The sequence below is a fragment of the Protomyctophum parallelum genome (genome assembly GCF_964188405.1).
Source record: "Protomyctophum parallelum genome assembly, chromosome: 22".
Taxonomy (NCBI): Eukaryota; Metazoa; Chordata; class Actinopteri; order Myctophiformes; family Myctophidae; genus Protomyctophum; species Protomyctophum parallelum.
In genome coordinates, this window is record NC_139714.1 from 16,557,827 (window position 1) to 16,584,185 (window position 26,359).

The following is a 26,359-nucleotide window of genomic DNA, read 5'->3' on the forward strand; positions in this document are numbered from 1 at the left end:
AGCCATGTTGGGACCCCCCCGAGGGTCTCGACCCACAGGTTGAGAACCACTGTGCTACTTTTACATGTCAACGACCCCAGATGACCCTAACGGTGACCCCAGATGACCCTAACCGTGACCTCAGATGACCCTAATGGTGACCCCAGATGACCCTAACGGTGACCCCAGATGACCCTAATGGTGACCCCAGATGACCCTAACAGTGACTCCATGGAAACCAAAACATATTGATTATGTAAACACCCCCCCCACCACACCTGTTCCTGATTATTACATTATGATACAACACACTGTCTGTCTGTCCTAACAGCCTGTTTGTCTGTCCTCACAGCCTGTCTGTCCTCACAGCCTGTCTGTCTGTCCTCACAGCCTGTCTGTCCTCCTGTCCTCACAGCCTGTCTGTCCTCACACAGAGACACAGAGGAGTCAGAGTCAACATAGAACCCAGCGTAGAGCGGTTGAGTGAACGTGGTCTGGACGGTGTACAGGTGAGTCAGAGTGTCCTCTAACACTCTGTAGAAGGACAGAGTCCCAGCGGGACGGTCCAGATACACTGCTACTCTGTTGGAGCCAGAGGGACCGATAGGAAGGAGAGTATCCTTCCTATTGTGTCTGACAGAGTAATAGTTATCATGCTGACCATCAGCACTGTACAGACACCAGGACCGTTCATTCTCTCCAAGCATACAGTCCAGACCCGTTCCTTTCCTACCGATGTCTCCGTCAGCCACTCCTATCCTAACCGTTCCACTGAACTGTAGCTCACTGTAGCAGCGTTCATCTAGACTCTCTGAACTCAGAACCTGAGACCAGTAATCAAACCTGTCAGGATGATCAGGATATGAATGACGCTGACCATCCTGACGGGTCACCTTCCTGTTGTTCTCAGACAGAGAGAGGAGACAGTTTGCTGTGTTTGTGTCCAGAGTGAGACGCTGGAAATCTGATGAGAAAACAACACAGTATACACATTAAATACATCCTTCACTGAATGATACGCACACACACACACACACACACACACACACGTGCACACACACACACACACACACACACACACACACACACACACACACACACACACACACACACACACACACACACACACACACACTATCAGATGTACAAGCTCAAAGTGTGAGCTTTTAGATCTGCTATTTTTAAATAGCCAACGTATAAAATATGGATAAAGTGTTTAATATGAGTGTAATGCTGAATTAACACAATTAGCTGGGGACCCCCTGGAATTCCCCAAGGACCCCCTGGAGCCCCCCCAAGGACCCCTGGAACCCTCCACGGACCCCCTGGAACCCTCCAAGGACCCCCTGGTACCCCCCAAGGACCCCCTGGAACCCTCCAAGGACCCCCTGGTACCCCCCAAGGACCCCCTGGAACCCCCCACGGACCCCTGGAACCCCCCACGGACCCCTGGAACCCACCATGGACCCCCTGGTACCCTCCAAGGACCCCCTGGAACCCCCCACGGACCCCTGGAACCCCCCCAGTTCCACATGTTGCAACGCAACACGTTGTGAGCTTGAAGATCAGATATTTGGTGTAGAGGGAAAAGGAGGGTCCGTGGATAGATGACAGACAGACAGACAGACAGACAGACAGACAGACAGACAGACAGACAGACAGACAGACAGACAGACAGACTCACAGCGTTGAGGTTTAGTCCAGTGTTCTCCTCCATGATTCACACTGTAGGAATAAATTAATCAAGTCAAAACCTGCTGCTTAATGTCTCACATCGGCCTGTTTTAGTCCCACCAAATATTTACTAAACACATTTTGTCATCATTCTCCCACAGACACGTATCTCTCAGACGTTACAATGTAGTTCACATTCACCCACCGATGGCAGAGGAAAACATGCATGCTCATCGGGAGCCGTTAGGGGTTCAGAGAGTCTTGCTCAAGGACACTTCGACATGTAGCAGCCAGGAGGAGCTGGGAATTCAACCTGGAACCTTTGACGGCCGCTCTACACAAGTCTACTCACTTGACAGTCTCCAGGGCAGCAGACAGCTTCTTCAGAGCAGAGTCTCCTAAGTGGCTGAAGTTCAAGTCCAGCTGTTTCAGCTGGGAGGAGGGGTTGGAGGTCACAGCTGAAGCCAGAGAAGAACAGCCTTCCTCTGTGACTCCACAGCCTGACAACCTGCAGAGAAATGCACACTTAACAAAGTGCTGTGTTGATGTTCAAGTAGAGATCCACACAGAGAGAACACAAATTCTTTACCCCAGGATCTGCAGTCCACACTGTGGACTCTTCAGTAACGCAGAGAGCTGGAGCAGTTGTGATTCCTGCAGGCAGATGAAACTGAGGTCCAATTCTTTCAGATGGAGAAGATTAGAGCTGAGAGCTGAGAGCAGAACTTCAAATCCTGTCTGTGTGAAGGCACAGCCAGCAAGTCTGTAATTACACATGAAATATCTGGACTGAATATCAGAGGTTTGGAGTAAAGACCCCAATAGATGGAAAGAGAAGGCAGGCAGGGATAATGTGAAGTAAATCATCATAATCTTAATCTTCCAACATAGGAATTGTGTGTGTGTAAGTGTGCGTGCCAACATGACTACATACTGTAATCACTGTACCCCATTAGTTCACATAATGATAATTCCCTAGTAGCCATGATGGATCACATATTGTAGTTACTGTACCGTAGCATTGATAATGATAATTCCCTAGCAGCCATGATGGATCACATATTGTAGTTACTGTACCGTAGCATTGATAATGATAATCCCCTAGCAGCCATGATGGATCACATATTGTAGTTACTGTACCGTAGCATTGATAATGATAATCCCCTAGCAGCCATGATGGATCACATATTGTAGTTACTGTACCGTAGCATTGTGATGTGAGAGTGTGAACTAGACAACACAAACTCTGACCATATTATTATTCTAATCAGTGGGATACCATGATGTCAACATTATTAACACTCTTATTATTAAGAATCAAACTATAAATAATAAAACAGAACTAATGTAAATAATAATGTGACCTCAGTATCTCCAGTTGACAGTTTGGACTCTTCAATGCAGCAGTGAGCAGGTCCATGGATGGATCCGTTATGTTATTATAACTGATGTCCAATTCTCTTAGATGTGAAGGATTAGAGCTGAGAGCTGAAGCTACAATCTCATATTGTGCCTTTTGGAGGTCAATGCCAAAAAGTCTGTAAATGTAGATGATGTAAAATCAGTGATCATCAACACAGATTAGATCAAATGAATGTTCAATGAAATGAACTATAAAGTGTAATGTAAATGTACCAATGTCTAGTTGGTCAGATATTGACAGGTCATATAAGAACAGTCTAGTTGGTCAGATATTGACAGGTCATATAAGAACAGTCTAGTTGGTCAGATATTGACAGGTCATAAACAGTCTAGTTGGTCAGATATTGACAGGTCATATAAGAACAGTCTAGTTGGTCAGATATTGACAGGTCATATAAGAACAGTCTAGTTGGTCAGATATTGACAGGTCAGATAAGAACAGTCTAGTTGGTCAGATATTGACAGGTCAGATAAGAACAGTCTAGTTGGTCAGATATTGACAGGTCATATAAGAACAGTCTAGTTGGTCAGATATTGACAGGTCATATAAGAACAGTCTAGTTGGTCAGATATTGACAGGTCATATAAGAACAGGTCATATAAGAACAGGGAACCAGAAAACATCAAATTGAAAGACAGATCATCTGTATTAACCCATTCTGACCTGAGATCAGATTCTAAAAATGTACATCCTGAAGGTTTTCTGAAAAAGCTATGTTTCTATGTCAGTCGTTCTTCGATTAAAATAGCAGATCTACAAGCTTGTAGCTTGTAGATCTGCTATTTTTCAATAGCTAAAGCATAACATAATGCTAACACCAAAAGGGGTTTCCCGCCCAAAATGGTTAAATACTACAGTGTGTAACTTGCATTGATCTATGAATGTTATCTTATTTATTATTTTTACTTTGTTCTCTGTTCGTGTTAGTCAGTTCCATTTAGGCAAAAATGCTGTATAAATATTACACACACACACACACACACACACACACACACACACACACACACACACACACACACACACACACACACACACACACACTTTGAGACCCGATTATTATTATAGTAATTAGGTGTGATGGTAGATTTATTTATTTATTCTAAGGTTTTCTATCCACATGACTACTAACCGAGCCTTTCTGCTGTTCCTCACAGCTGGGAGTAGTCTGAATCTCGCCCCCCATGCTGCTGGTGGTGTGTTGTATTGGTGCAGGTCTAACTCCTCCAGAACCTCCTCTGACGTCAGCATCATGAAGGCCAGAGCTGAACACTGGTGCTGAGACAGTTCTGTCTTTGATCTGTCCGCTGACTTCAGGTACTGTTGGATCTCCTGATGTAATGAGATGTCGTTCATCTCCATCAGACAGTGGAAGATGTTGATGAATCTGTCAGGAGAGAGACTCGTATCTTCCATTTTCATCTCTTTCAGGTTGTTGATGACTCTCTGGATGCTCTCTGGACTGTTCTCTGTGTGACCCAGCAGGCCTCCTAACAGACTCTGGTTGGACTCCAGCGAGAGGCCATGAAGGAAGCGGACAAAGAGGTCCAGGTGGCCGTTCTTACTCTTCAGGGCTTTTTCGCTGGCTCTCTGCAGGAAGTCCTCCAAGGAACTGACATCATCTCCCAGGAATGTCTTCAGTACCTTCATGTTCTTCTGTGTGAAACAGTGCATCAGGTAGACTGCAGCCAGGAACTCCTGGATGCTCAGATGAACAAAGCTGTAGATCTTTCTCTGAGATCGAACGGTCTCTTCTTTGAAGATCTCTGTGCACACTCCCGAGTACAGTGCGGCGTGGTTCACATCGAGACCACACTCTTCCAGGTCTTCTTGGTAGAACATGACGCTGCCTTTCTCCAGATGTACAAACGCCAGCAAGCACAGCATCAGAAGAACATCCCTGTCAGTCTCGCCATACTTCGTCATCATCCTTTTTATCATGATCGATATGAACTGGCTGAACATCCCGGTCAGGTTGTTGGGCAGCTGTCCTGTCTTGCCTGTCTTCACCAGGTCCTCCACAACGGTAGCGGTCATCCAACAGAAGACTGGGATGTGACACATGATGTGGATGCTGTTTGATGTCTTCACGTGTGAGATGATGGTGCTGGCCAGCTCCTCATCATCACTGAACATCTTCCTGAAGAACTCCTCCTTCTGGGGGTCTGTGAACCCTCGTATTTCTGTCACCATGTCAACGCATTCAGGAGGGATCTGATAGGCTGCTGCAGGTCTGGTGGTTATCCAGAGGAGAGCCGAGGGGAGCAGATTCCTCTTGATGAGGTTCGTCAACAGCAGGCCCACCGATGATGTCACCGTGACATCAGAGACGACGTCATTGTTGTCGAAGGCGTCAGAATTAACGTCAATGTTCTGGAATTTCAGCGGAAACCTGCTTTCATCGAGACCATCGAAGATGAAGCCAACTTTCCAGGCAGCGAGCTGCTCTGCTGTGACCTTCTTTAACGTTGGATGGAAAATATGGATCAGTGAGAGAAGACTGTGCTGCTCATCTCGGACCAAGTTCAGCTCCCGGAATGCGAAGAGAACCAGGAGATTGATGTCTTGGTTCTCCAAACCTCTTGCCCAGTCCAGAGCGAACTTACGCACGGAGAATGTCTTCCCGATGCCAGCGATGCCATTGGTCAGAACTCTGCTGCTGGGTGTGTCTCTGCCAGGGAGGATGGTCTTAAAGATGGCACGGCACTTGATTAGGACGTCATAGAGGGTCTTCATGCTGGAGGCGGTCTCAAGCTCCCACACCTCATGTTGCTGATTAACCCCTTTACTCCCTCCCGCTGATAGGTGGAGGTCTGTGTAGATGTCGGAGAGTAAGGAGGGCTCTTCAGTGACGTATGTCACATGATCAAGACCGTCGAAAGTGACCTTATAGACCTTTACATACTCCGGCAGACGGACATCTGATATGAGGAGACAATTAATACATGTTAAACATTATTCTTCATTTACAACTTTACATCCTACAGAAAATCTGAATTTGTAAAAGAAAAAAAGGAGAAAATTGGCTAAAATAAACAACATTGGATCGTTTTTTTAGTGTTTATCATCAGTATTTGTATTTGGACAATGAGACAGGAATACAACGAGTATATTTAATCTGATGAGTCTGCTGCTATTTAAACATTTCATTAATTGAAATAAAATGTTGGTGTAAAATGTGTCCAGTCTTACTGTGTCCAGGTGTGGTTTGACTGAATGTCTTCTGTCCAGGTGTGTTTCTGAATGTCTCTCTGTGGAGATGAAGACAATAGAATATATACATACATATAGATGAAGACAATAGAATATATACATATAGATACATATTAGGGCTGCACGATTAATATAATTTTAATCAAAATCGCGATTTTTGGATTTGGACGAATGTCAAAAAAGAAAATCGAAAATCGTTTTTCCCTTTAACTAGGGCATTTACGGTAAATCTCTCTCGCACTCGCCTGCAGGCTGCCGGGCTACCGTAGTTACTTCCTCCTCCCTCTGCCGCGCAGAGAGAGAACCTGAAAGCAGCGTTAGCATGTCTGCCATGGGGAGCGATAGGTCTGCCATGGGGAGCGATAGGTCTGCCAGGGGGAGGGATAGGTCTGCCAGGGGGAGCAATAGGTCTGCCAGGGGGAGCGATAGGTCTGCCATGGGGAGCGATAGGTCTGCCAGGGGGAGCGATAGGTCTGCCAGGGGGAGCGCTAGGTCTGCCAGGGGGAGCGATAGGAACGAGGATTTAGCTGCTAAAATAGGCAAGACAATGTCTGTCGTCTGGAAATGGTTCGGCTTCTCCGTTTCAGATGTGGAGCAAAACTACTGGGATGCACACGCCGCGCTTTGCACACGCCGCTGTGCTTGTGTTTGTTTTCCGGGTGCTGGAGCAGGTTGGGACGCTCGTGTTGCCTTCTCTCACAGGCACATCTTTTTTACACATATGGTTTTAGTTCCGACATAGTGGAGGGTCGGTCCCTGTGGGAGACGGCAGCAAGCCTGGAGAATGGACAGGCATAGCGGCGAGAGTAGCTCTGGTCCATAGCCCTGATGCTAATTCTACCCTAGCATTAGGGCTATGGACCAGAGCTAAGCAGCGAGTGGGTGCTGCTGCTGTCTGCAGAACATCATGAAGCTTTAATATCAATATCGTGTCCCGACCTACTGTCCCTTATTATCGTAAAGTTGGGTACTGTACACTGTTTATTTTGCATCGAGGAGCCAATAGCCATGTGTGTCTGACTCTGTGTTGACTGTGTACGTCACCTCGGCTAAAAACAAAAGGGAAGCCTGTCTTATGTTTCGCCGTACGACCTGTTGCATCAGCGTGCTAAAAAATAGCTGATCTGCAAGCTCACAACGTTTCGCCTCCGCAACACGCTGTGAGCTAGTAGATCGGCTATTTTCAGCACGCGTAAAAATGGAGGATGAGACGTTCAGAAACTTTTGCCTTGACAGTACAAGCATCAGCTGTCACAAGTAGAAGAGATGTGGCACCATTGTTTTTCACATAATACCCATAATATGACGAGACAGACTCTAAATGGAAAAGGATTAGGCCTACAGATTCTAAATGGTAAAGGATTAGGACTACAGATTCTAAATGGTAAAGGATTAGGACTACAGATTCTAAATGGAAAAGGATTAGGACTACAGAATCTAAATGGTAAAGGATTAGGACTACAGAATCTAAATGGTAAAGGATTAGGACTACAGATTCTAAATGGTAAAGGATTAGGACTACAGATTCTAAATGGTAAAGGATAGACCTACAGATTCTAAATGGTAAAGGATTAGGACTACAGAATCTAAATGGTAAAGGATTAGGACTACAGAATCTAAATGGTAAAGGATAGACCTACATATTCTAAATGGTAAAGGATTAGGCCTACATATTCTAAATGGTAAAGGATTAGGCCTACAGATTATAAATGGTAAAGGAGTAGGACTACAGGTAGCTTGCGCCTGGCTCGCGGACCAAAATGGGGCGGCTTGCGGACCAAAATTGACCGCTTTTGCGCTTGTTTCGGTTCGGACACAAAGCTGTCGGTGTCAGGCCCGGGTCGGGCTGTATAAAGTCAGCTCTATTGTATGAGGGGGTGGGGGGCAGTCGAAACTAGTGTTGTAGTCGAGACCACCTAAAGCGAAACCAAGACAAGACCAAGACCTAGAGGGGTCGAGACCGAGACCGCCGTGACCCTAGGGGGCCGAGACCAAGAACTAGACCTAGAGGGGTCGAGACCATGGACGAGACCGAGACCGCCGCGACCCTAGGGGGCCGAGACCAAGACCTAGAGGGGTCTAGACCAAAGACGAGACAGAGACCGCCGTGACCCTAGGGGGCCGAGACCAAGACCTAGAGGGATTGAGACCCAGACCTAGAGGGGTCGAGACCAAAGACGAGACCGAGACCGCCGTGTCCCTAGGGGGCCGAGACCAAGACCTAGAGGGGTCGAGACCAAAGACGAGACCGAGACCGCCGTGTCCCTAGGGGGCCGAGACCAAGACCTAGAGGGGTCGAGACCAAAGACGAGACCGAGACCGCCGCGACCCTAGGGGGCCGAGACCAAGACAAGACCAAGACCTAGAGGGGTCGAGACCAAAGACGAGACCGAGACCGCCGCGAGTCTAGGGGGGGCGGAGACCAAAACAAGACCAAGACCTAGAGGGGTCAAGACCGAGACCGCCGCAAGGCGAGAGTTAAGACCAATACCTTGTTTTCTTTTCTTATTTGATAGGCACAGAAAACAATCTTGATCTGAAACACTGCAAATAGATTTGACTAAATTAGGTATAGGCCTACTACAGCATGATTCATTCAAATATTTATTTTAAATATCAATGAATGAATGAGAAACATTTGTGTGTTAATTAATTAATAAATCTATAAGAAAAAATATTAATATATGAAAGCCTTTTCAAATGTCCTATTGGAATTGCAGGTGCTGCCAAATAAGTAATTACCCTCATGCCAGTCAGTTGCGCAAATATATAGGTCAGATCAATTAGCAGAGCGGAGCAGCTTCTCACTCTGACTGCAGCACAATGATCAGCCCTTCTTAAAGTTTACTTACTTTAATAATATGACATAGTGTTGGATCTCCAGACAAACAAACCTTGGATTATATAATTATTGGATTATAATTATTCAAATGACCAGCATGAGCCACAAGATAAGAAACTAGAATGATTCACTGTTCAGTCAAACCCAGCAGCGGGTGTTCTTCATCGCATCAAAGTCATCATTCCCATCAAAGTAGCCTGCTGCCTACCCACACTAACTTTGTGATCAACCTTAATTTGTTTATTTTATTTGTAAAAAGCAACACTGTATTAAGACATGGTAGTATAATATTGGTGCAAAATTGAAATATGTAATTAAATAGTTAATATCTCAATTAAAAGGAGAGAGAGAGAGAAAGAAAAGCCCCGTTCCCATTTCAAAGAATTAATAAAAGCTGCACCGTTCGCACTACACCTAAAAAGTCAGGTTGTGGCGCTGTGCAACTCTCCGCCACCCGGCCGACACTTTATTTATGCATTTCATACAATCAGAACATGTTCTAACCCAATTTCAATAGACCTAAGATTAGACGTGTGCTTTTCTTCAGCGCTGCGCTGCGCTCCGACAGCTGTCTTTAATGTTAATATGAATGGGATCAGTCCTTTAATGTTAATATGAATGGGATCAGTCCTTTAATGTTAATATGAATGGGATCAGTCCTTTAATGTTAATATGAATGGGATCAGTCCTTTAATCTTAATATGAATGGGATCAGTCCTTTAATGTTAATATGAATGGGATCAGTCCTTTAATGTTAATATGAATGGGATCAGTCCTTTAATGTTAATATGAATGGGATCAGTCCTTTAATCTTAATATGAATGGGATCAGTCCTTTAATGTTAATATGAATGGGATCAGTCCTTTAATGTTAATATGAATGGGATCAGTCCTTTAATGTTAATATGAATGGGATCAGTCCTTTAATGTTAATATGAATGGGATCAGTCCTTTAATGTTAATATGAATGGGATCAGTCCTTGCCATCGGGTGGTTATAATAGAACGTTTTGCATTGTCTCGTCTCGAGTGGTCTCGGTGGGGGAAGAGACCCGAGACAATTGGTCCGAGACCGAGACGAGACCAAGACAAGTGAGGGGCGAGACCAAGACGAGACCGCAAGACAAAACATTTGGTCCTACAACAGAGTCGAAACACAGCCGAAAACCGTACAACACAAATGTTGTGTCAAACCATGTGACTTCCATTGGAAATGCATTGGGGCAAGATGTAAACAAACCTTTCTTACATCTATCATGCATCAATGTTGTATTGACAGGGTGTAAAACATGGACTGGACCATTCAGCCTGGCAGAGACAGGGTGTAAGACATGGACTGGACCATTCAGCCTGGCAGAGACAGGGTGTAAGACATGGACTGGACCATTCAGCCTGGCAGAGACAACCATACATACATGTATTGTGTTGTATATATTTATAGGAGGGTTGACATACTGTGAATCAGGAGGTCCAGGTTCGTTACTGAATTCAGGAGGAAGGCCTTGAGACCTGTCACTCTTCACAGACAGAAGGCTGGGAGTTGGAGACTCTGCTCTGTGGTAGACACTTCTGGAATCATACAGACAGAAATAACAATACATAAACAACAGAGACAGTGAATAATACTACTAGAAATAATACTAAGTAAATAAAAAACAGTAATTAGCATAACAGTAGCTTGTATTCCATGTAGTACAAACTGTGGAATGGAATGATTTGCGGTGATCTGTGGTCAGAAACTAAAAACCAGGTTTACTAACATAAACATCAAATCGAATAACACCCTCATCACTGACAAGCTTGATGTAGCCAACCACCTGAACATCTTCTTTACAAACATTGCAACAAAGCTGGTTAGCAAACTGCCCTCCCACTCTGGGCGTTTTGGTGTAGAGCACATCAAAGCCTTCTACAAAAACCTTGGTGTTTGTAAAGATGATTTCAAAATGGCAATGGTAACAACCGAGGAGGTACTTAAAAAACTGAGTGCCCTCCAACCCCACAAGGCCACTGGCCATGACAATATCCCCTCCAAATTTCTCAGAGACTCAGCCTTTTCCATAGCTCCAGTCATCACCCACATAGTTAACCTCTCCATCAAACAGGGACAGGTCCCCCAAGATTTTAAACTGGCCAAAGTAACCCCCTTGTACAAAAAAGGGAGTAAATTAGAACCCGGCAACTACCGCCCTATTTCTATTCTAAGCTCCATCTCGAAAGTGATGGAAAAAATAGTCTATGAACAGGTTGAAAAGTATCTTGCCACTAATAAATTGCTGTACGAGTTCCAATCTGGTTTCAGAACATCCCACTCCACTGACACATGCCTCCTCTATTTGAGCGACCACATCAAACACGAGGTGGACGCTGGAAAATACTGCAGCATGGTCATGCTGGACCTCCAAAAGGCTTTTGACACCGTGAACCACTCCATACTGGTTAACAAGCTTAAAGCTATTGGTTTTGATAGCACATCAGTGAGCTGGATGCAATCCTACCTGGAGGGGAGAGAACAGATGGTGGAGGTGAACGGAACACTGTCCCCTCCCCTCCCAGTGAGCTGTGGCGTCCCACAAGGAAGCATACTAGGGCCTTTACTGTTCCTAATATATGTTAATGACATGACTTCAGCTTGTGACTGCAACTTGTTCCTGTTCGCAGATGACTCAGCACTGCTGGTCTCGGACAGGAACAAACTGCAGGTTGAAAAGACCCTCAGCTCTGAACTCGGTAGAATCTGCACCTGGCTCGCTGATAACAAACTATCCTTACACCTGGGAAAAACTGAATCCATCCTCTTCGGATCAAATAGTAATCTCAGCAAGGCAGATGGCTTCTTGGTTAGAGTGGGTGACAATATTATCACACGAAAAGATCAAATTACCTACCTAGGTTCCATCCTGGAGGCCAATCTTTCCGGTGATAAGATGGCCACCAACGTAATCAAAAAAGTCAATCAAAGAACAAGATTCCTTTACAGGATCTCCTCACTGGTCAGCAAAAACACCTTGAAGACCTTAACAGGAGCCCTCGTACAAGGTTTCTTTGACTATGCATCCACCTCTTGGTACCACAGCACCTCAAAGGCCCTTAAAACAAGGCTCCAGACCTCCCAAAACAAACTGGTCAGGCTCCTACTTGGCCTCACCCCCCGAACCCACCTCACCCCTGCCCACTTTGACAGGCTGGGATGGCTTAGGGTCGTCGACAGAGTACAGCATCTTGCAATGGGTCTGGTCCACAAGATTCGATACACCACCAAGATACCCATGTACCTGTCTAAATACTTCCTTAATGTAAACGAAGTCCACACCCACAACACCAGAGGGAATGCAACAAACCATGTACAACCCAGATTCGGCACAAACAAGGGACTAAATTATTTTCGACCAACAGTCATTAAGACATGTGAATCCCTTGACTCCTTCAAAACCGCTCTCAAAGGGCACCTACGGATGGCTGCAATTCGAAACTGGCCTCTGTAAAATCTGAATCCCCCCCACCCCCCCCACCCCATTTTCCCTCACTGTATTTTGTATCTTTTCCCTTTTTTGCTTCCCATATGATGAATTTAGCTACATAGAAATGTCTATTTGTATGTCTCTAAATGTTTGTATGTCTTTAAATGTTTTGATGAATTGAACAATGTGGACCCTGTTGTAAACAAGTGTAATGCTTAATTGGGTCGTCCACTCACAGTTGACAGTCTTTGTATTGAGTTTGTGCTTAAAATGTACTGTAAATTCTACAAACTGTTAATAAATATTTCAATCAATCAATCAATTGCCCAAGGAGATAAAGACAAGTGCCTCTCTAAACACTTAAAACTTAGGTCAGGATTGAGAAGGTGTTTTTAGAATGGGTTAAAAGGTGTCTGTTGAATTGAGCAATTGTAACAGTTATCTCCTTAACACATTCCGACCAGGATTACTGCATGTTTTTGTGAGGGTATCTACTCTAGGGGACACGGGGAGAACATGTGAGGGTACCTACCCTAGGGGACACGGGGAGAACATGTGAGGGTACCTACCCTAGGGGACACGGGGAGAACATGTGAGGGTACCTACCCTAGGGGACACGGGGAGAACATGTGAGGGTACCTTCCCTAGGGGACACGGGGAGAACATGTGAGGGTACCTACCCTAGGGGACACGGGGAGAACATGTGAGGGTACCTACCCTAGGGGACACGGGGAGAACATGTGAGGGTACCTTCCCTAGGGGACACGGGGAGAACATGTGAGGGTACCTACCCTAAGGGAAACGGGGAGAACATGTGAGGGTACCTACCCTAGGGGAAACGGGGAGAACATGTGAGGGTACCTACCCTAGGGGACACGGGGAGAACATGTGAGCGTACCTACCCTAGGGGAATCGGGGAGAACATACAAACTCCACACAGAAAGGCCCTTTCGCCAACCCCGCCTCGGGTATGGGCTCTGATGACACAGAGGAGAGAAAACGCCCCCAGCGCCCACAGTGGGAATCGAACCCAGGACCTTCTAGCTGTGAGGCGAAAACACTACCGACTGTGCCACTGTCCCCCCTCTTGGTTTTATTTTTGATAAATATTTCAAACTTAATAAACAAATCAGCTCCGTCGTTAAAACTATCTTCTTCCAATCATCGCCACGGTCAAATCCTACCTCGCCTAAAAACAGCTGGAGATGGTTATCCATGCTTTGATTTAATCAAGAATAGATTATTGCAACTCTTTGTATATTGGCATCAACCAGGCATCACTCAGGCGTTTACAGCTAGTGCAGAACACAGCTGCCCGCCTTCTCACCGTCACCATAAAATATGTTATACTGTATATTGTATAGTGTTATAGTGTATATTGTATAGTGTTATAGTGTTATAGTGTTGTATATATTTATAGGAGGGTTGACATACTGTGAATCAGGAGGTCCAGGTTCGTTACTGAATTCAGGAGGAAGGCCTTGAGACCTGTCACTCTTCACAGACAGAAGGCTGGGAGTTGGAGACTCTGCTCTGTGGTAGACACTTCTGGAATCATACAGACAGAAATAACAATACATAAACAACAGAGACAGTGAATAATACTACTAGAAATAATACTAAGTAAATAACAAACAGTAATTAGCATAACAGTAGCTTGTATTCCATGTAGTACAAACTGTGGAATGGAATGATTTGCCCAAGGAGATAAAGACAAGTGCCTCTCTAAACACTTAAAACTTAGGTCAGGATTGAGAAGGTGTTTTTAGAATGGGTTAAAAGGTGTCTGTTGAATTGAGCAATTGTAACAGTTATCTCCTTAACACATTCCGACCAGGATTACTGCATGTTTTTGTGAGGGTATCTACTCTAGGGGACACGGGGAGAACATGTGAGGGTACCTACCCTAGGGGACACGGGGAGAACATGTGAGGGTACCTACCCTAGGGGACACGGGGAGAACATGTGAGGGTACCTACCCTAGGGGACACGGGGAGAACATGTGAGGGTACCTTCCCTAGGGGACACGGGGAGAACATGTGAGGGTACCTACCCTAGGGGACACGGGGAGAACATGTGAGGGTACCTACCCTAGGGGACACGGGGAGAACATGTGAGGGTACCTTCCCTAGGGGACACGGGGAGAACATGTGAGGGTACCTACCCTAAGGGAAACGGGGAGAACATGTGAGGGTACCTACCCTAGGGGAAACGGGGAGAACATGTGAGGGTACCTACCCTAGGGGACACGGGGAGAACATGTGAGCGTACCTACCCTAGGGGAATCGGGGAGAACATACAAACTCCACACAGAAAGGCCCTTTCGCCAACCCCGCCTCGGGTATGGGCTCTGATGACACAGAGGAGAGAAAACGCCCCCAGCGCCCACAGCGGGAATCGAACCCAGGACCTTCTAGCTGTGAGGCGAAAACACTACCGACTGTGCCACTGTCCCCCCTCTTGGTTTTATTTTTGATAAATATTTAAAACTTAATAAACAAATCAGCTCCGTCGTTAAAACTATCTTCTTCCAATCATCGCCACGGTCAAATCCTACCTCGCCTAAAAACAGCTGGAGATGGTTATCCATGCTTTGATTTAATCAAGAATAGATTATTGCAACTCTTTGTATATTGGCATCAACCAGGCATCACTCAGGCGTTTACAGCTAGTGCAGAACACAGCTGCCCGCCTTCTCACCGTCACCATAAAATATGTTATACTGTATATTGTATAGTGTTATAGTGTATATTGTATAGTGTTATAGTGTTATAGTGTTGTATATATTTATAGGAGGGTTGACATACTGTGAATCAGGAGGTCCAGGTTCGTTACTGAATTCAGGAGGAAGGCCTTGAGACCTGTCACTCTTCACAGACAGAAGGCTGGGAGTTGGAGACTCTGCTCTGTGGTAGACACTTCTGGAATCATACAGACAGAAATAACAATACATAAACAACAGAGACAGTGAATAATACTACTAGAAATAATACTAAGTAAATAACAAACAGTAATTAGCATAACAGTAGCTTGTATTCCATGTAGTACAAACTGTGGAATGGAATGATTTGCCCAAGGAGATAAAGACAAGTGCCTCTCTAAACACTTAAAACTTAGGTCAGGATTGAGAAGGTGTTTTTAGAATGGGTTAAAAGGTGTCTGTTGAATTGAGCAATTGTAACAGTTATCTCCTTAACACATTCCGACCAGGATTACTGCATGTTTTTGTGAGGGTATCTACTCTAGGGGACACGGGGAGAACATGTGAGGGTACCTACCCTAGGGGACACAGGGAGAACATGTGAGGGTACCTACCCTAGGGGACACGGGGAGAACATGTGAGGGTACCTACCCTAGGGGACACGGGGAGAACATGTGAGGGTACATTCCCTAGGGGACACGGGGAGAACATGTGAGGGTACCTACCCTAGGGGACACGGGGAGAACATGTGAGGGTACCTACCCTAGGGGAAACGGGGAGAACATGTGAGGGTACCTACCCTAGGGGACACGGGGAGAACATGTGAGCGTACCTACCCTAGGGGAATCGGGGAGAACATACAAACTCCACACAGAAAGGCCCTTTCGCCAACCCCGCCTCGGGTATGGGCTCTGATGACACAGAGGAGAGAAAACGCCCCCAGCGCCCACAGCGGGAATCGAACCCAGGACCTTCTAGCTGTGAGGCGAAAACACTACCGACTGTGCCACTGTCCCCCCTCTTGGTTTTATTTTTGATAAATATTTCAAACTTAATAAACAAATCAGCTCCGTCGTTAAAACTATCTTCTTCCAATCATCGCCACGGTCAAATCCTACCTCGCCCAAAAAACAGCTGGAGATGGTTATCCATGCTTTGATTTAATCAAGAATAGATTATTGCAACTCATTGTATATTGGCATCAACCAGGCATCACTCAGGCGTTTACAGCTAGTGCAGAACACAGCTGCCCGCCTTCTCACCGTCACCATAAAATATGTTATACTGTATATTGTATAGTGTTATAGTGTATATTGTATAGTGTTATAGTGTTATAGTGTTGTATATATTTATAGGAGGGTTGACATACTGTGAATCAGGAGGTCCAGGTTCGTTACTGAATTCAGGAGGAAGGCCTTGAGACCTGTCACTCTTCACAGACAGAAGGCTGGGAGTTGGAGACTCTGCTCTGTGGTAGACACTTCTGGAATCATACAGACAGAAATAACAATACATAAACAACAGAGACAGTGAATAATACTACTAGAAATAATACTAAGTAAATAACAAACAGTAATTAGCATAACAGTAGCTTGTATTCCATGTAGTACAAACTGTGGAATGGAATGATTTGCCCAAGGAGATAAAGACAAGTGCCTCTCTAAACACTTAAAACTTAGGTCAGGATTGAGAAGGTGTTTTTAGAATGGGTTAAAAGGTGTCTGTTGAATTGAGCAATTGTAACAGTTATCTCCTTAACACATTCCGACCAGGATTACTGCATGTTTTTGTGAGGGTATCTACTCTAGGGGACACGGGGAGAACATGTGAGGGTACCTACCCTAGGGGACACAGGGAGAACATGTGAGGGTACCTACCCTAGGGGACACGGGGAGAACATGTGAGGGTACCTACCCTAGGGGACACGGGGAGAACATGTGAGGGTACCTACCCTAGGGGACACGGGGAGAACATGTGAGGGTACCTTCCCTAGGGGACACGGGGAGAACATGTGAGGGTACCTACCCTAGGGGACACGGGGAGAACATGTGAGGGTACCTACCCTAGGGGACACGGGGAGAACATGTGAGGGTACCTTCCCTAGGGGACACGGGGAGAACATGTGAGGGTACCTACCCTAAGGGAAACGGGGAGAACATGTGAGGGTACCTACCCTAGGGGAAACGGGGAGAACATGTGAGGGTACCTACCCTAGGGGACACGGGGAGAACATGTGCGCGTACCTACCCTAGGGGAATCGGGGAGAACATACAAACTCCACACAGAAAGGCCCTTTCGCCAACCCCGCCTCGGGTATGGGCTCTGATGACACAGAGGAGAGAAAACGCCCCCAGCGCCCACAGCGGGAATCGAACCCAGGACCTTCTAGCTGTGAGGCGAAAACACTACCGACTGTGCCACTGTCCCCCCTCTTGGTTTTATTTTTGATAAATATTTCAAACTTAATAAACAAATCAGCTCCGTCGTTAAAACTATCTTCTTCCAATCATCGCCACGGTCAAATCCTACCTCGCCTAAAAACAGCTGGAGATGGTTATCCATGCTTTGATTTAATCAAGAATAGATTATTGCAACTCTTTGTATATTGGCATCAACCAGGCATCACTCAGGCGTTTACAGCTAGTGCAGAACACAGCTGCCCGCCTTCTCACCGTCACCATAAAATATGTTATACTGTATATTGTATAGTGTTATAGTGTATATTGTATAGTGTTATAGTGTTATAGTGTTGTATATATTTATAGGAGGGTTGACATACTGTGAATCAGGAGGTCCAGGTTCGTTACTGAATTCAGGAGGAAGGCCTTGAGACCTGTCACTCTTCACAGACAGAAGGCTGGGAGTTGGAGACTCTGCTCTGTGGTAGACACTTCTGGAATCATACAGACAGAAATAACAATACATAAACAACAGAGACAGTGAATAATACTACTAGAAATAATACTAAGTAAATAACAAACAGTAATTAGCATAACAGTAGCTTGTATTCCATGTAGTACAAACTGTGGAATGGAATGATTTGCCCAAGGAGATAAAGACAAGTGCCTCTCTAAACACTTAAAACTTAGGTCAGGATTGAGAAGGTGTTTTTAGAATGGGTTAAAAGGTGTCTGTTGAATTGAGCAATTGTAACAGTTATCTCCTTAACACATTCCGACCAGGATTACTGCATGTTTTTGTGAGGGTATCTACTCTAGGGGACACGGGGAGAACATGTGAGGGTACCTACCCTAGGGGACACGGGGAGAACATGTGAGGGTACCTACCCTAGGGGACACGGGGAGAACATGTGAGGGTACCTACCCTAGGGGACACGGGGAGAACATGTGAGGGTACCTTCCCTAGGGGACACGGGGAGAACATGTGAGGGTACCTACCCTAGGGGACACGGGGAGAACATGTGAGGGTACCTACCCTAGGGGACACGGGGAGAACATGTGAGGGTACCTTCCCTAGGGGACACGGGGAGAACATGTGAGGGTACCTACCCTAAGGGAAACGGGGAGAACATGTGAGGGTACCTACCCTAGGGGAAACGGGGAGAACATGTGAGGGTACCTACCCTAGGGGACACGGGGAGAACATGTGAGCGTACCTACCCTAGGGGAATCGGGGAGAACATACAAACTCCACACAGAAAGGCCCTTTCGCCAACCCCGCCTCGGGTATGGGCTCTGATGACACAGAGGAGAGAAAACGCCCCCAGCGCCCACAGCGGGAATCGAACCCAGGACCTTCTAGCTGTGAGGCGAAAACACTACCGACTGTGCCACTGTCCCCCCTCTTGGTTTTATTTTTGATAAATATTTAAAACTTAATAAACAAATCAGCTCCGTCGTTAAAACTATCTTCTTCCAATCATCGCCACGGTCAAATCCTACCTCGCCTAAAAACAGCTGGAGATGGTTATCCATGCTTTGATTTAATCAAGAATAGATTATTGCAACTCTTTGTATATTGGCATCAACCAGGCATCACTCAGGCGTTTACAGCTAGTGCAGAACACAGCTGCCCGCCTTCTCACCGTCACCATAAAATATGTTATACTGTATATTGTATAGTGTTATAGTGTATATTGTATAGTGTTATAGTGTTATAGTGTTGTATATATTTATAGGAGGGTTGACATACTGTGAATCAGGAGGTCCAGGTTCGTTACTGAATTCAGGAGGAAGGCCTTGAGACCTGTCACTCTTCACAGACAGAAGGCTGGGAGTTGGAGACTCTGCTCTGTGGTAGACACTTCTGGAATCATACAGACAGAAATAACAATACATAAACAACAGAGACAGTGAATAATACTACTAGAAATAATACTAAGTAAATAACAAACAGTAATTAGCATAACAGTAGCTTGTATTCCATGTAGTACAAACTGTGGAATGGAATGATTTGCCCAAGGAGATAAAGACAAGTGCCTCTCTAAACACTTAAAACTTAGGTCAGGATTGAGAAGGTGTTTTTAGAATGGGTTAAAAGGTGTCTGTTGAATTGAGCAATTGTAACAGTTATCTCCTTAACACATTCCGACCAGGATTACTGCATGTTTTTGTGAGGGTATCTACTCTAGGGGACACGGGGAGAACATGTGAGGGTACCTACCCTAGGGGACACAGGGAGAACATGTGAGGGTACCTACCCTAGGGGACACGGGGAGAACATGTGAGGGTACATTCCCTAGGGGACACGGGGAGAACATGTGAGGGTACCTACCCTAGGGGACACGGGGAGAACATGTGAGGGTACCTACCCTAGGGGAAACGGGGAGAACATGTGAGGGTACCTACCCTAGGGGACACGGGGAGAACATGTGAGCGTACCTACCCTAGGGGAATCGGGGAGAACATACAAACTCCACACAGAAAGGCCCTTTCGCCAACCCCGCCTCGGGTATGGGCTCTGATGACACAGAGGAGAGAAAACGCCCCCAGCGCCCACAGCGGGAATCGAACCCAGGACCTTCTAGCTGTGAGGCGAAAACACTACCGACTGTGCCACTGTCCCCCCTCTTGGTTTTATTTTTGATAAATATTTCAAACTTAATAAACAAATCAGCTCCGTCGTTAAAACTATCTTCTTCCAATCATCGCCACGGTCAAATCCTACCTCGCCTAAAAACAGCTGGAGATGGTTATCCATGCTTTGATTTAATCAAGAATAGATTATTGCAACTCTTTGTATATTGGCATCAACCAGGCATCACTCAGGCGTTTACAGCTAGTGCAGAACACAGCTGCCCGCCTTCTCACCGTCACCATAAAATATGTTATACTGTATATTGTATAGTGTTATAGTGTATATTGTATAGTGTTATAGTGTTATAGTGTTGTATATATTTATAGGAGGGTTGACATACTGTGAATCAGGAGGTCCAGGTTCGTTACTGAATTCAGGAGGAAGGCCTTGAGACCTGTCACTCTTCACAGACAGAAGGCTGGGAGTTGGAGACTCTGCTCTGTGGTAGACACTTCTGGAATCATACAGACAGAAATAACAATACATAAACAACAGAGACAGTGAATAATACTACTAGAAATAATACTAAGTAAATAACAAACAGTAATTAGCATAACAGTAGCTTGTATTCCATGTAGTACAAACTGTGGAATGGAATGATTTGCCCAAGGAGATAAAGACAAGTGCCTCTCTAAACACTTAAAACTTAGGTCAGGATTGAGAAGGTGTTTTTAGAATGGGTTAAAAGGTGTCTGTTGAATTGAGCAATTGTAACAGTTATCTCCTTAACACATTCCGACCAGGATTACTGCATGTTTTTGTGAGGGTATCTACTCTAGGGGACACGGGGAGAACATGTGAGGGTACCTACCCTAGGGGACACAGGGAGAACATGTGAGGGTACCTACCCTAGGGGACACGGGGAGAACATGTGAGGGTACCTACCCTAGGGGACACGGGGAGAACATGTGAGGGTACCTTCCCTAGGGGACACGGGGAGAACATGTGAGGGTACCTACCCTAGGGGACACGGGGAGAACATGTGAGGGTACCTACCCTAGGGGAAACGGGGAGAACATGTGAGGGTACCTACCCTAGGGGACACGGGGAGAACATGTGAGCGTACCTACCCTAGGGGAATCGGGGAGAACATACAAACTCCACACAGAAAGGCCCTTTCGCCAACCCCGCCTCGGGTATGGGCTCTGATGACACAGAGGAGAGAAAACGCCCCCAGCGCCCACAGCGGGAATCGAACCCAGGACCTTCTAGCTGTGAGGCGAAAACACTACCGACTGTGCCACTGTCCCCCCTCTTGGTTTTATTTTTGATAAATATTTCAAACTTAATAAACAAATCAGCTCCGTCGTTAAAACTATCTTCTTCCAATCATCGCCACGGTCAAATCCTACCTCGCCTAAAAACAGCTGGAGATGGTTATCCATGCTTTGATTTAATCAAGAATAGATTATTGCAACTCTTTGTATATTGGCATCAACCAGGCATCACTCAGGCGTTTACAGCTAGTGCAGAACACAGCTGCCCGCCTTCTCACCGTCACCATAAAATATGTTATACTGTATATTGTATAGTGTTATAGTGTATATTGTATAGTGTTATAGTGTTATAGTGTTGTATATATTTATAGGAGGGTTGACATACTGTGAATCAGGAGGTCCAGGTTCGTTACTGAATTCAGGAGGAAGGCCTTGAGACCTGTCACTCTTCACAGACAGAAGGCTGGGAGTTGGAGACTCTGCTCTGTGGTAGACACTTCTGGAATCATACAGACAGAAATAACAATACATAAACAACAGAGACAGTGAATAATACTACTAGAAATAATACTAAGTAAATAACAAACAGTAATTAGCATAACAGTAGCTTGTATTCCATGTAGTACAAACTGTGGAATGGAATGATTTGCCCAAGGAGATAAAGACAAGTGCCTCTCTAAACACTTAAAACTTAGGTCAGGATTGAGAAGGTGTTTTTAGAATGGGTTAAAAGGTGTCTGTTGAATTGAGCAATTGTAACAGTTATCTCCTTAACACATTCCGACCAGGATTACTGCATGTTATTGTGAGGGTATCTACTCTAGGGGACACGGGGAGAACATGTGAGGGTACCTACCCTAGGGGACACGGGGAGAACATGTGAGGGTACCTACCCTAGGGGACACGGGGAGAACATGTGAGGGTACCTACCCTAGGGGACACGGGGAGAACATGTGAGGGTACCTTCCCTAGGGGACACGGGGAGAACATGTGAGGGTACCTACCCTAGGGGACACGGGGAGAACATGTGAGGGTACCTACCCTAGGGGACACGGGGAGAACATGTGAGGGTACCTTCCCTAGGGGACACGGGGAGAACATGTGAGGGTACCTACCCTAAGGGAAACGGGGAGAACATGTGAGGGTACCTACCCTAGGGGAAACGGGGAGAACATGTGAGGGTACCTACCCTAGGGGACACGGGGAGAACATGTGAGCGTACCTACCCTAGGGGAATCGGGGAGAACATACAAACTCCACACAGAAAGGCCCTTTCGCCAACCCCGCCTCGGGTATGGGCTCTGATGACACAGAGGAGAGAAAACGCCCCCAGCGCCCACAGCGGGAATCGAACCCAGGACCTTCTAGCTGTGAGGCGAAAACACTACCGACTGTGCCACTGTCCCCCCTCTTGGTTTTATTTTTGATAAATATTTCAAACTTAATAAACAAATCAGCTCCGTCGTTAAAACTATCTTCTTCCAATCATCGCCACGGTCAAATCCTACCTCGCCTAAAAACAGCTGGAGATGGTTATCCATGCTTTGATTTAATCAAGAATAGATTATTGCAACTCTTTGTATATTGGCATCAACCAGGCATCACTCAGGCGTTTACAGCTAGTGCAGAACACAGCTGCCCGCCTTCTCACCGTCACCATAAAATATGTTATACTGTATATTGTATAGTGTTATAGTGTATATTGTATAGTGTTATAGTGTTATAGTGTTGTATATATTTATAGGAGGGTTGACATACTGTGAATCAGGAGGTCCAGGTTCGTTACTGAATTCAGGAGGAAGGCCTTGAGACCTGTCACTCTTCACAGACAGAAGGCTGGGAGTTGGAGACTCTGCTCTGTGGTAGACACTTCTGGAATCATACAGACAGAAATAACAATACATAAACAACAGAGACAGTGAATAATACTACTAGAAATAATACTAAGTAAATAACAAACAGTAATTAGCATAACAGTAGCTTGTATTCCATGTAGTACAAACTGTGGAATGGAATGATTTGCCCAAGGAGATAAAGACAAGTGCCTCTCTAAACACTTAAAACTTAGGTCAGGATTGAGAAGGTGTTTTTAGAATGGGTTAAAAGGTGTCTGTTGAATTGAGCAATTGTAACAGTTATCTCCTTAACACATTCCGACCAGGATTACTGCATGTTTTTGTGAGGGTATCTACTCTAGGGGACACGGGGAGAACATGTGAGGGTACCTACCCTAGGGGACACGGGGAGAACATGTGAGGGTACCTACCCTAGGGGACACGGGGAGAACATGTGAGGGTACCTACCCTAGGGGACACGGGGAGAACATGTGAGGGTACCTTCCCTAGGGGACACGGGGAGAACATGTGAGGGTACCTACCCTAGGGGACACGGGGAGAACATGTGAGGGTACCTACCCTAGGGGACACGGGGAGAACATGTGAGGGTACCTTCCCTATAGGGGACACGGGGAGAACATGTGAGGGTACCTACCCTAAGGGAAACGGGGAGAACATGTGAGGGTACCTACCCCAAGGTTATAATAGTTAACTAAAACTAACTAAAAAACGAAAACTAGAATTAAAAAAACATTTTAGTTAACTGAAACTAATAAAAACTAAAAATAAATAAAAAAACGATAACTAAACTGAAACTGTATTGTGTGTCCTCAAAACTAACTGAAATTATAGACAAAATACGCTTAGTTTTAGTTTTTATCAATATGTATATGCCTTTCGGATATTTATATTATAATCCTTTTAAATTCATTAGATTAATTTCCTCATTTCTCCAACAAGTTTTACGGCAGTTTTCAGCACCGTACGGCAGCATGTAGCCACACTAACTCTAAACCAAAGTACGAAAAAAACTAAAACTAAACTAAAACTAAACTAAAACTAAGCATTTTCACCAAAATAAAAACTAAATAAAAACTAGCAAACCCGCTCTAAAAACTAACTAAAACTAACTGAATTAGAAAAAAATATGTCAAAACTAACTAAAACTAAACTATAATGAAAAAAACAAAACTATTATAACCTTGATCCTACCCTAGGGGAAACGGGGAGAACATGTGAGGGTACCTACCCTAGGGGACACGGGGAGAACATGTGAGCGTACCTACCCTAGGGGAATCGGGGAGAACATACAAACTCCACACAGAAAGGCCCTTTCGCCAACCCCGCCTCGGGTATGGGCTCTGATGACACAGAGGAGAGAAAACGCCCCCAGCGCCCACAGCGGGAATCGAACCCAGGACCTTCTAGCTGTGAGGCGAAAACACTACCGACTGTGCCACTGTCCCCCCTCTTGGTTTTATTTTTGATAAATATTTCAAACTTAATAAACAAATCAGCTCCGTCGTTAAAACTATCTTCTTCCAATCATCGCCACGGTCAAATCCTACCTCGCCTAAAAACAGCTGGAGATGGTTATCCATGCTTTGATTTAATCAAGAATAGATTATTGCAACTCTTTGTATATTGGCATCAACCAGGCATCACTCAGGCGTTTACAGCTAGTGCAGAACACAGCTGCCCGCCTTCTCACCGTCACCATAAAATATGTTATACTGTATATTGTATAGTGTTATAGTGTATATTGTATAGTGTTATAGTGTTATAGTGTTGTATATATTTATAGGAGGGTTGACATACTGTGAATCAGGAGGTCCAGGTTCGTTACTGAATTCAGGAGGAAGGCCTTGAGACCTGTCACTCTTCACAGACAGAAGGCTGGGAGTTGGAGACTCTGCTCTGTGGTAGACACTTCTGGAATCATACAGACAGAAATAACAATACATAAACAACAGAGACAGTGAATAATACTACTAGAAATAATACTAAGTAAATAACAAACAGTAATTAGCATAACAGTAGCTTGTATTCCATGTAGTACAAACTGTGGAATGGAATGATTTGCCCAAGGAGATAAAGACAAGTGCCTCTCTAAACACTTAAAACTTAGGTCAGGATTGAGAAGGTGTTTTTAGAATGGGTTAAAAGGTGTCTGTTGAATTGAGCAATTGTAACAGTTATCTCCTTAACACATTCCGACCAGGATTACTGCATGTTTTTGTGAGGGTATCTACTCTAGGGGACACGGGGAGAACATGTGAGGGTACCTACCCTAGGGGACACGGGGAGAACATGTGAGGGTACCTACCCTAGGGGACACGGGGAGAACATGTGAGGGTACCTACCCTAGGGGACACGGGGAGAACATGTGAGGGTACCTTCCCTAGGGGACACGGGGAGAACATGTGAGGGTACCTACCCTAGGGGACACGGGGAGAACATGTGAGGGTACCTACCCTAGGGGACACGGGGAGAACATGTGAGGGTACCTTCCCTATAGGGGACACGGGGAGAACATGTGAGGGTACCTACCCTAAGGGAAACGGGGAGAACATGTGAGGGTACCTACCCCAAGGTTATAATAGTTAACTAAAACTAACTAAAAAACGAAAACTAGAATTAAAAAAACATTTTAGTTAACTGAAACTAATAAAAACTAAAAATAAATAAAAAAACGATAACTAAACTGAAACTGTATTGTGTGTCCTCAAAACTAACTGAAATTATAGACAAAATACGCTTAGTTTTAGTTTTTATCAATATGTATATGCCTTTCGGATATTTATATTATAATCCTTTTAAATTCATTAGATTAATTTCCTCATTTCTCCAACAAGTTTTACGGCAGTTTTCAGCACCGTACGGCAGCATGTAGCCACACTAACTCTAAACCAAAGTACGAAAAAAACTAAAACTAAACTAAAACTAAACTAAAACTAAGCATTTTCACCAAAATAAAAACTA

At 45.1% G+C, this 26,359-nt stretch overlaps 1 protein-coding gene across 1 annotated transcript; it reads right to left on the bottom strand.

The window, feature by feature from the left end:
• Positions 1–26,266, bottom strand: LOC310879731 (protein NLRC3-like; the record flags this gene model as incomplete). The annotated part of the gene is made up of 10 exons (XM_083794558.1): positions 1–943; positions 1,664–1,704; positions 2,006–2,161; positions 2,243–2,416; positions 3,018–3,191; positions 4,206–5,994; positions 6,266–6,324; positions 10,582–10,695; positions 14,022–14,135; positions 26,259–26,266. The coding sequence occupies 10 exons, from the start codon at positions 26,264–26,266 to the stop codon at positions 276–278; spliced, it is 3,297 nt and encodes a 1,098-aa protein (XP_083650684.1). The 3' UTR covers positions 1–275.
• Positions 26,267–26,359: the final 93 nt, after the last annotated feature.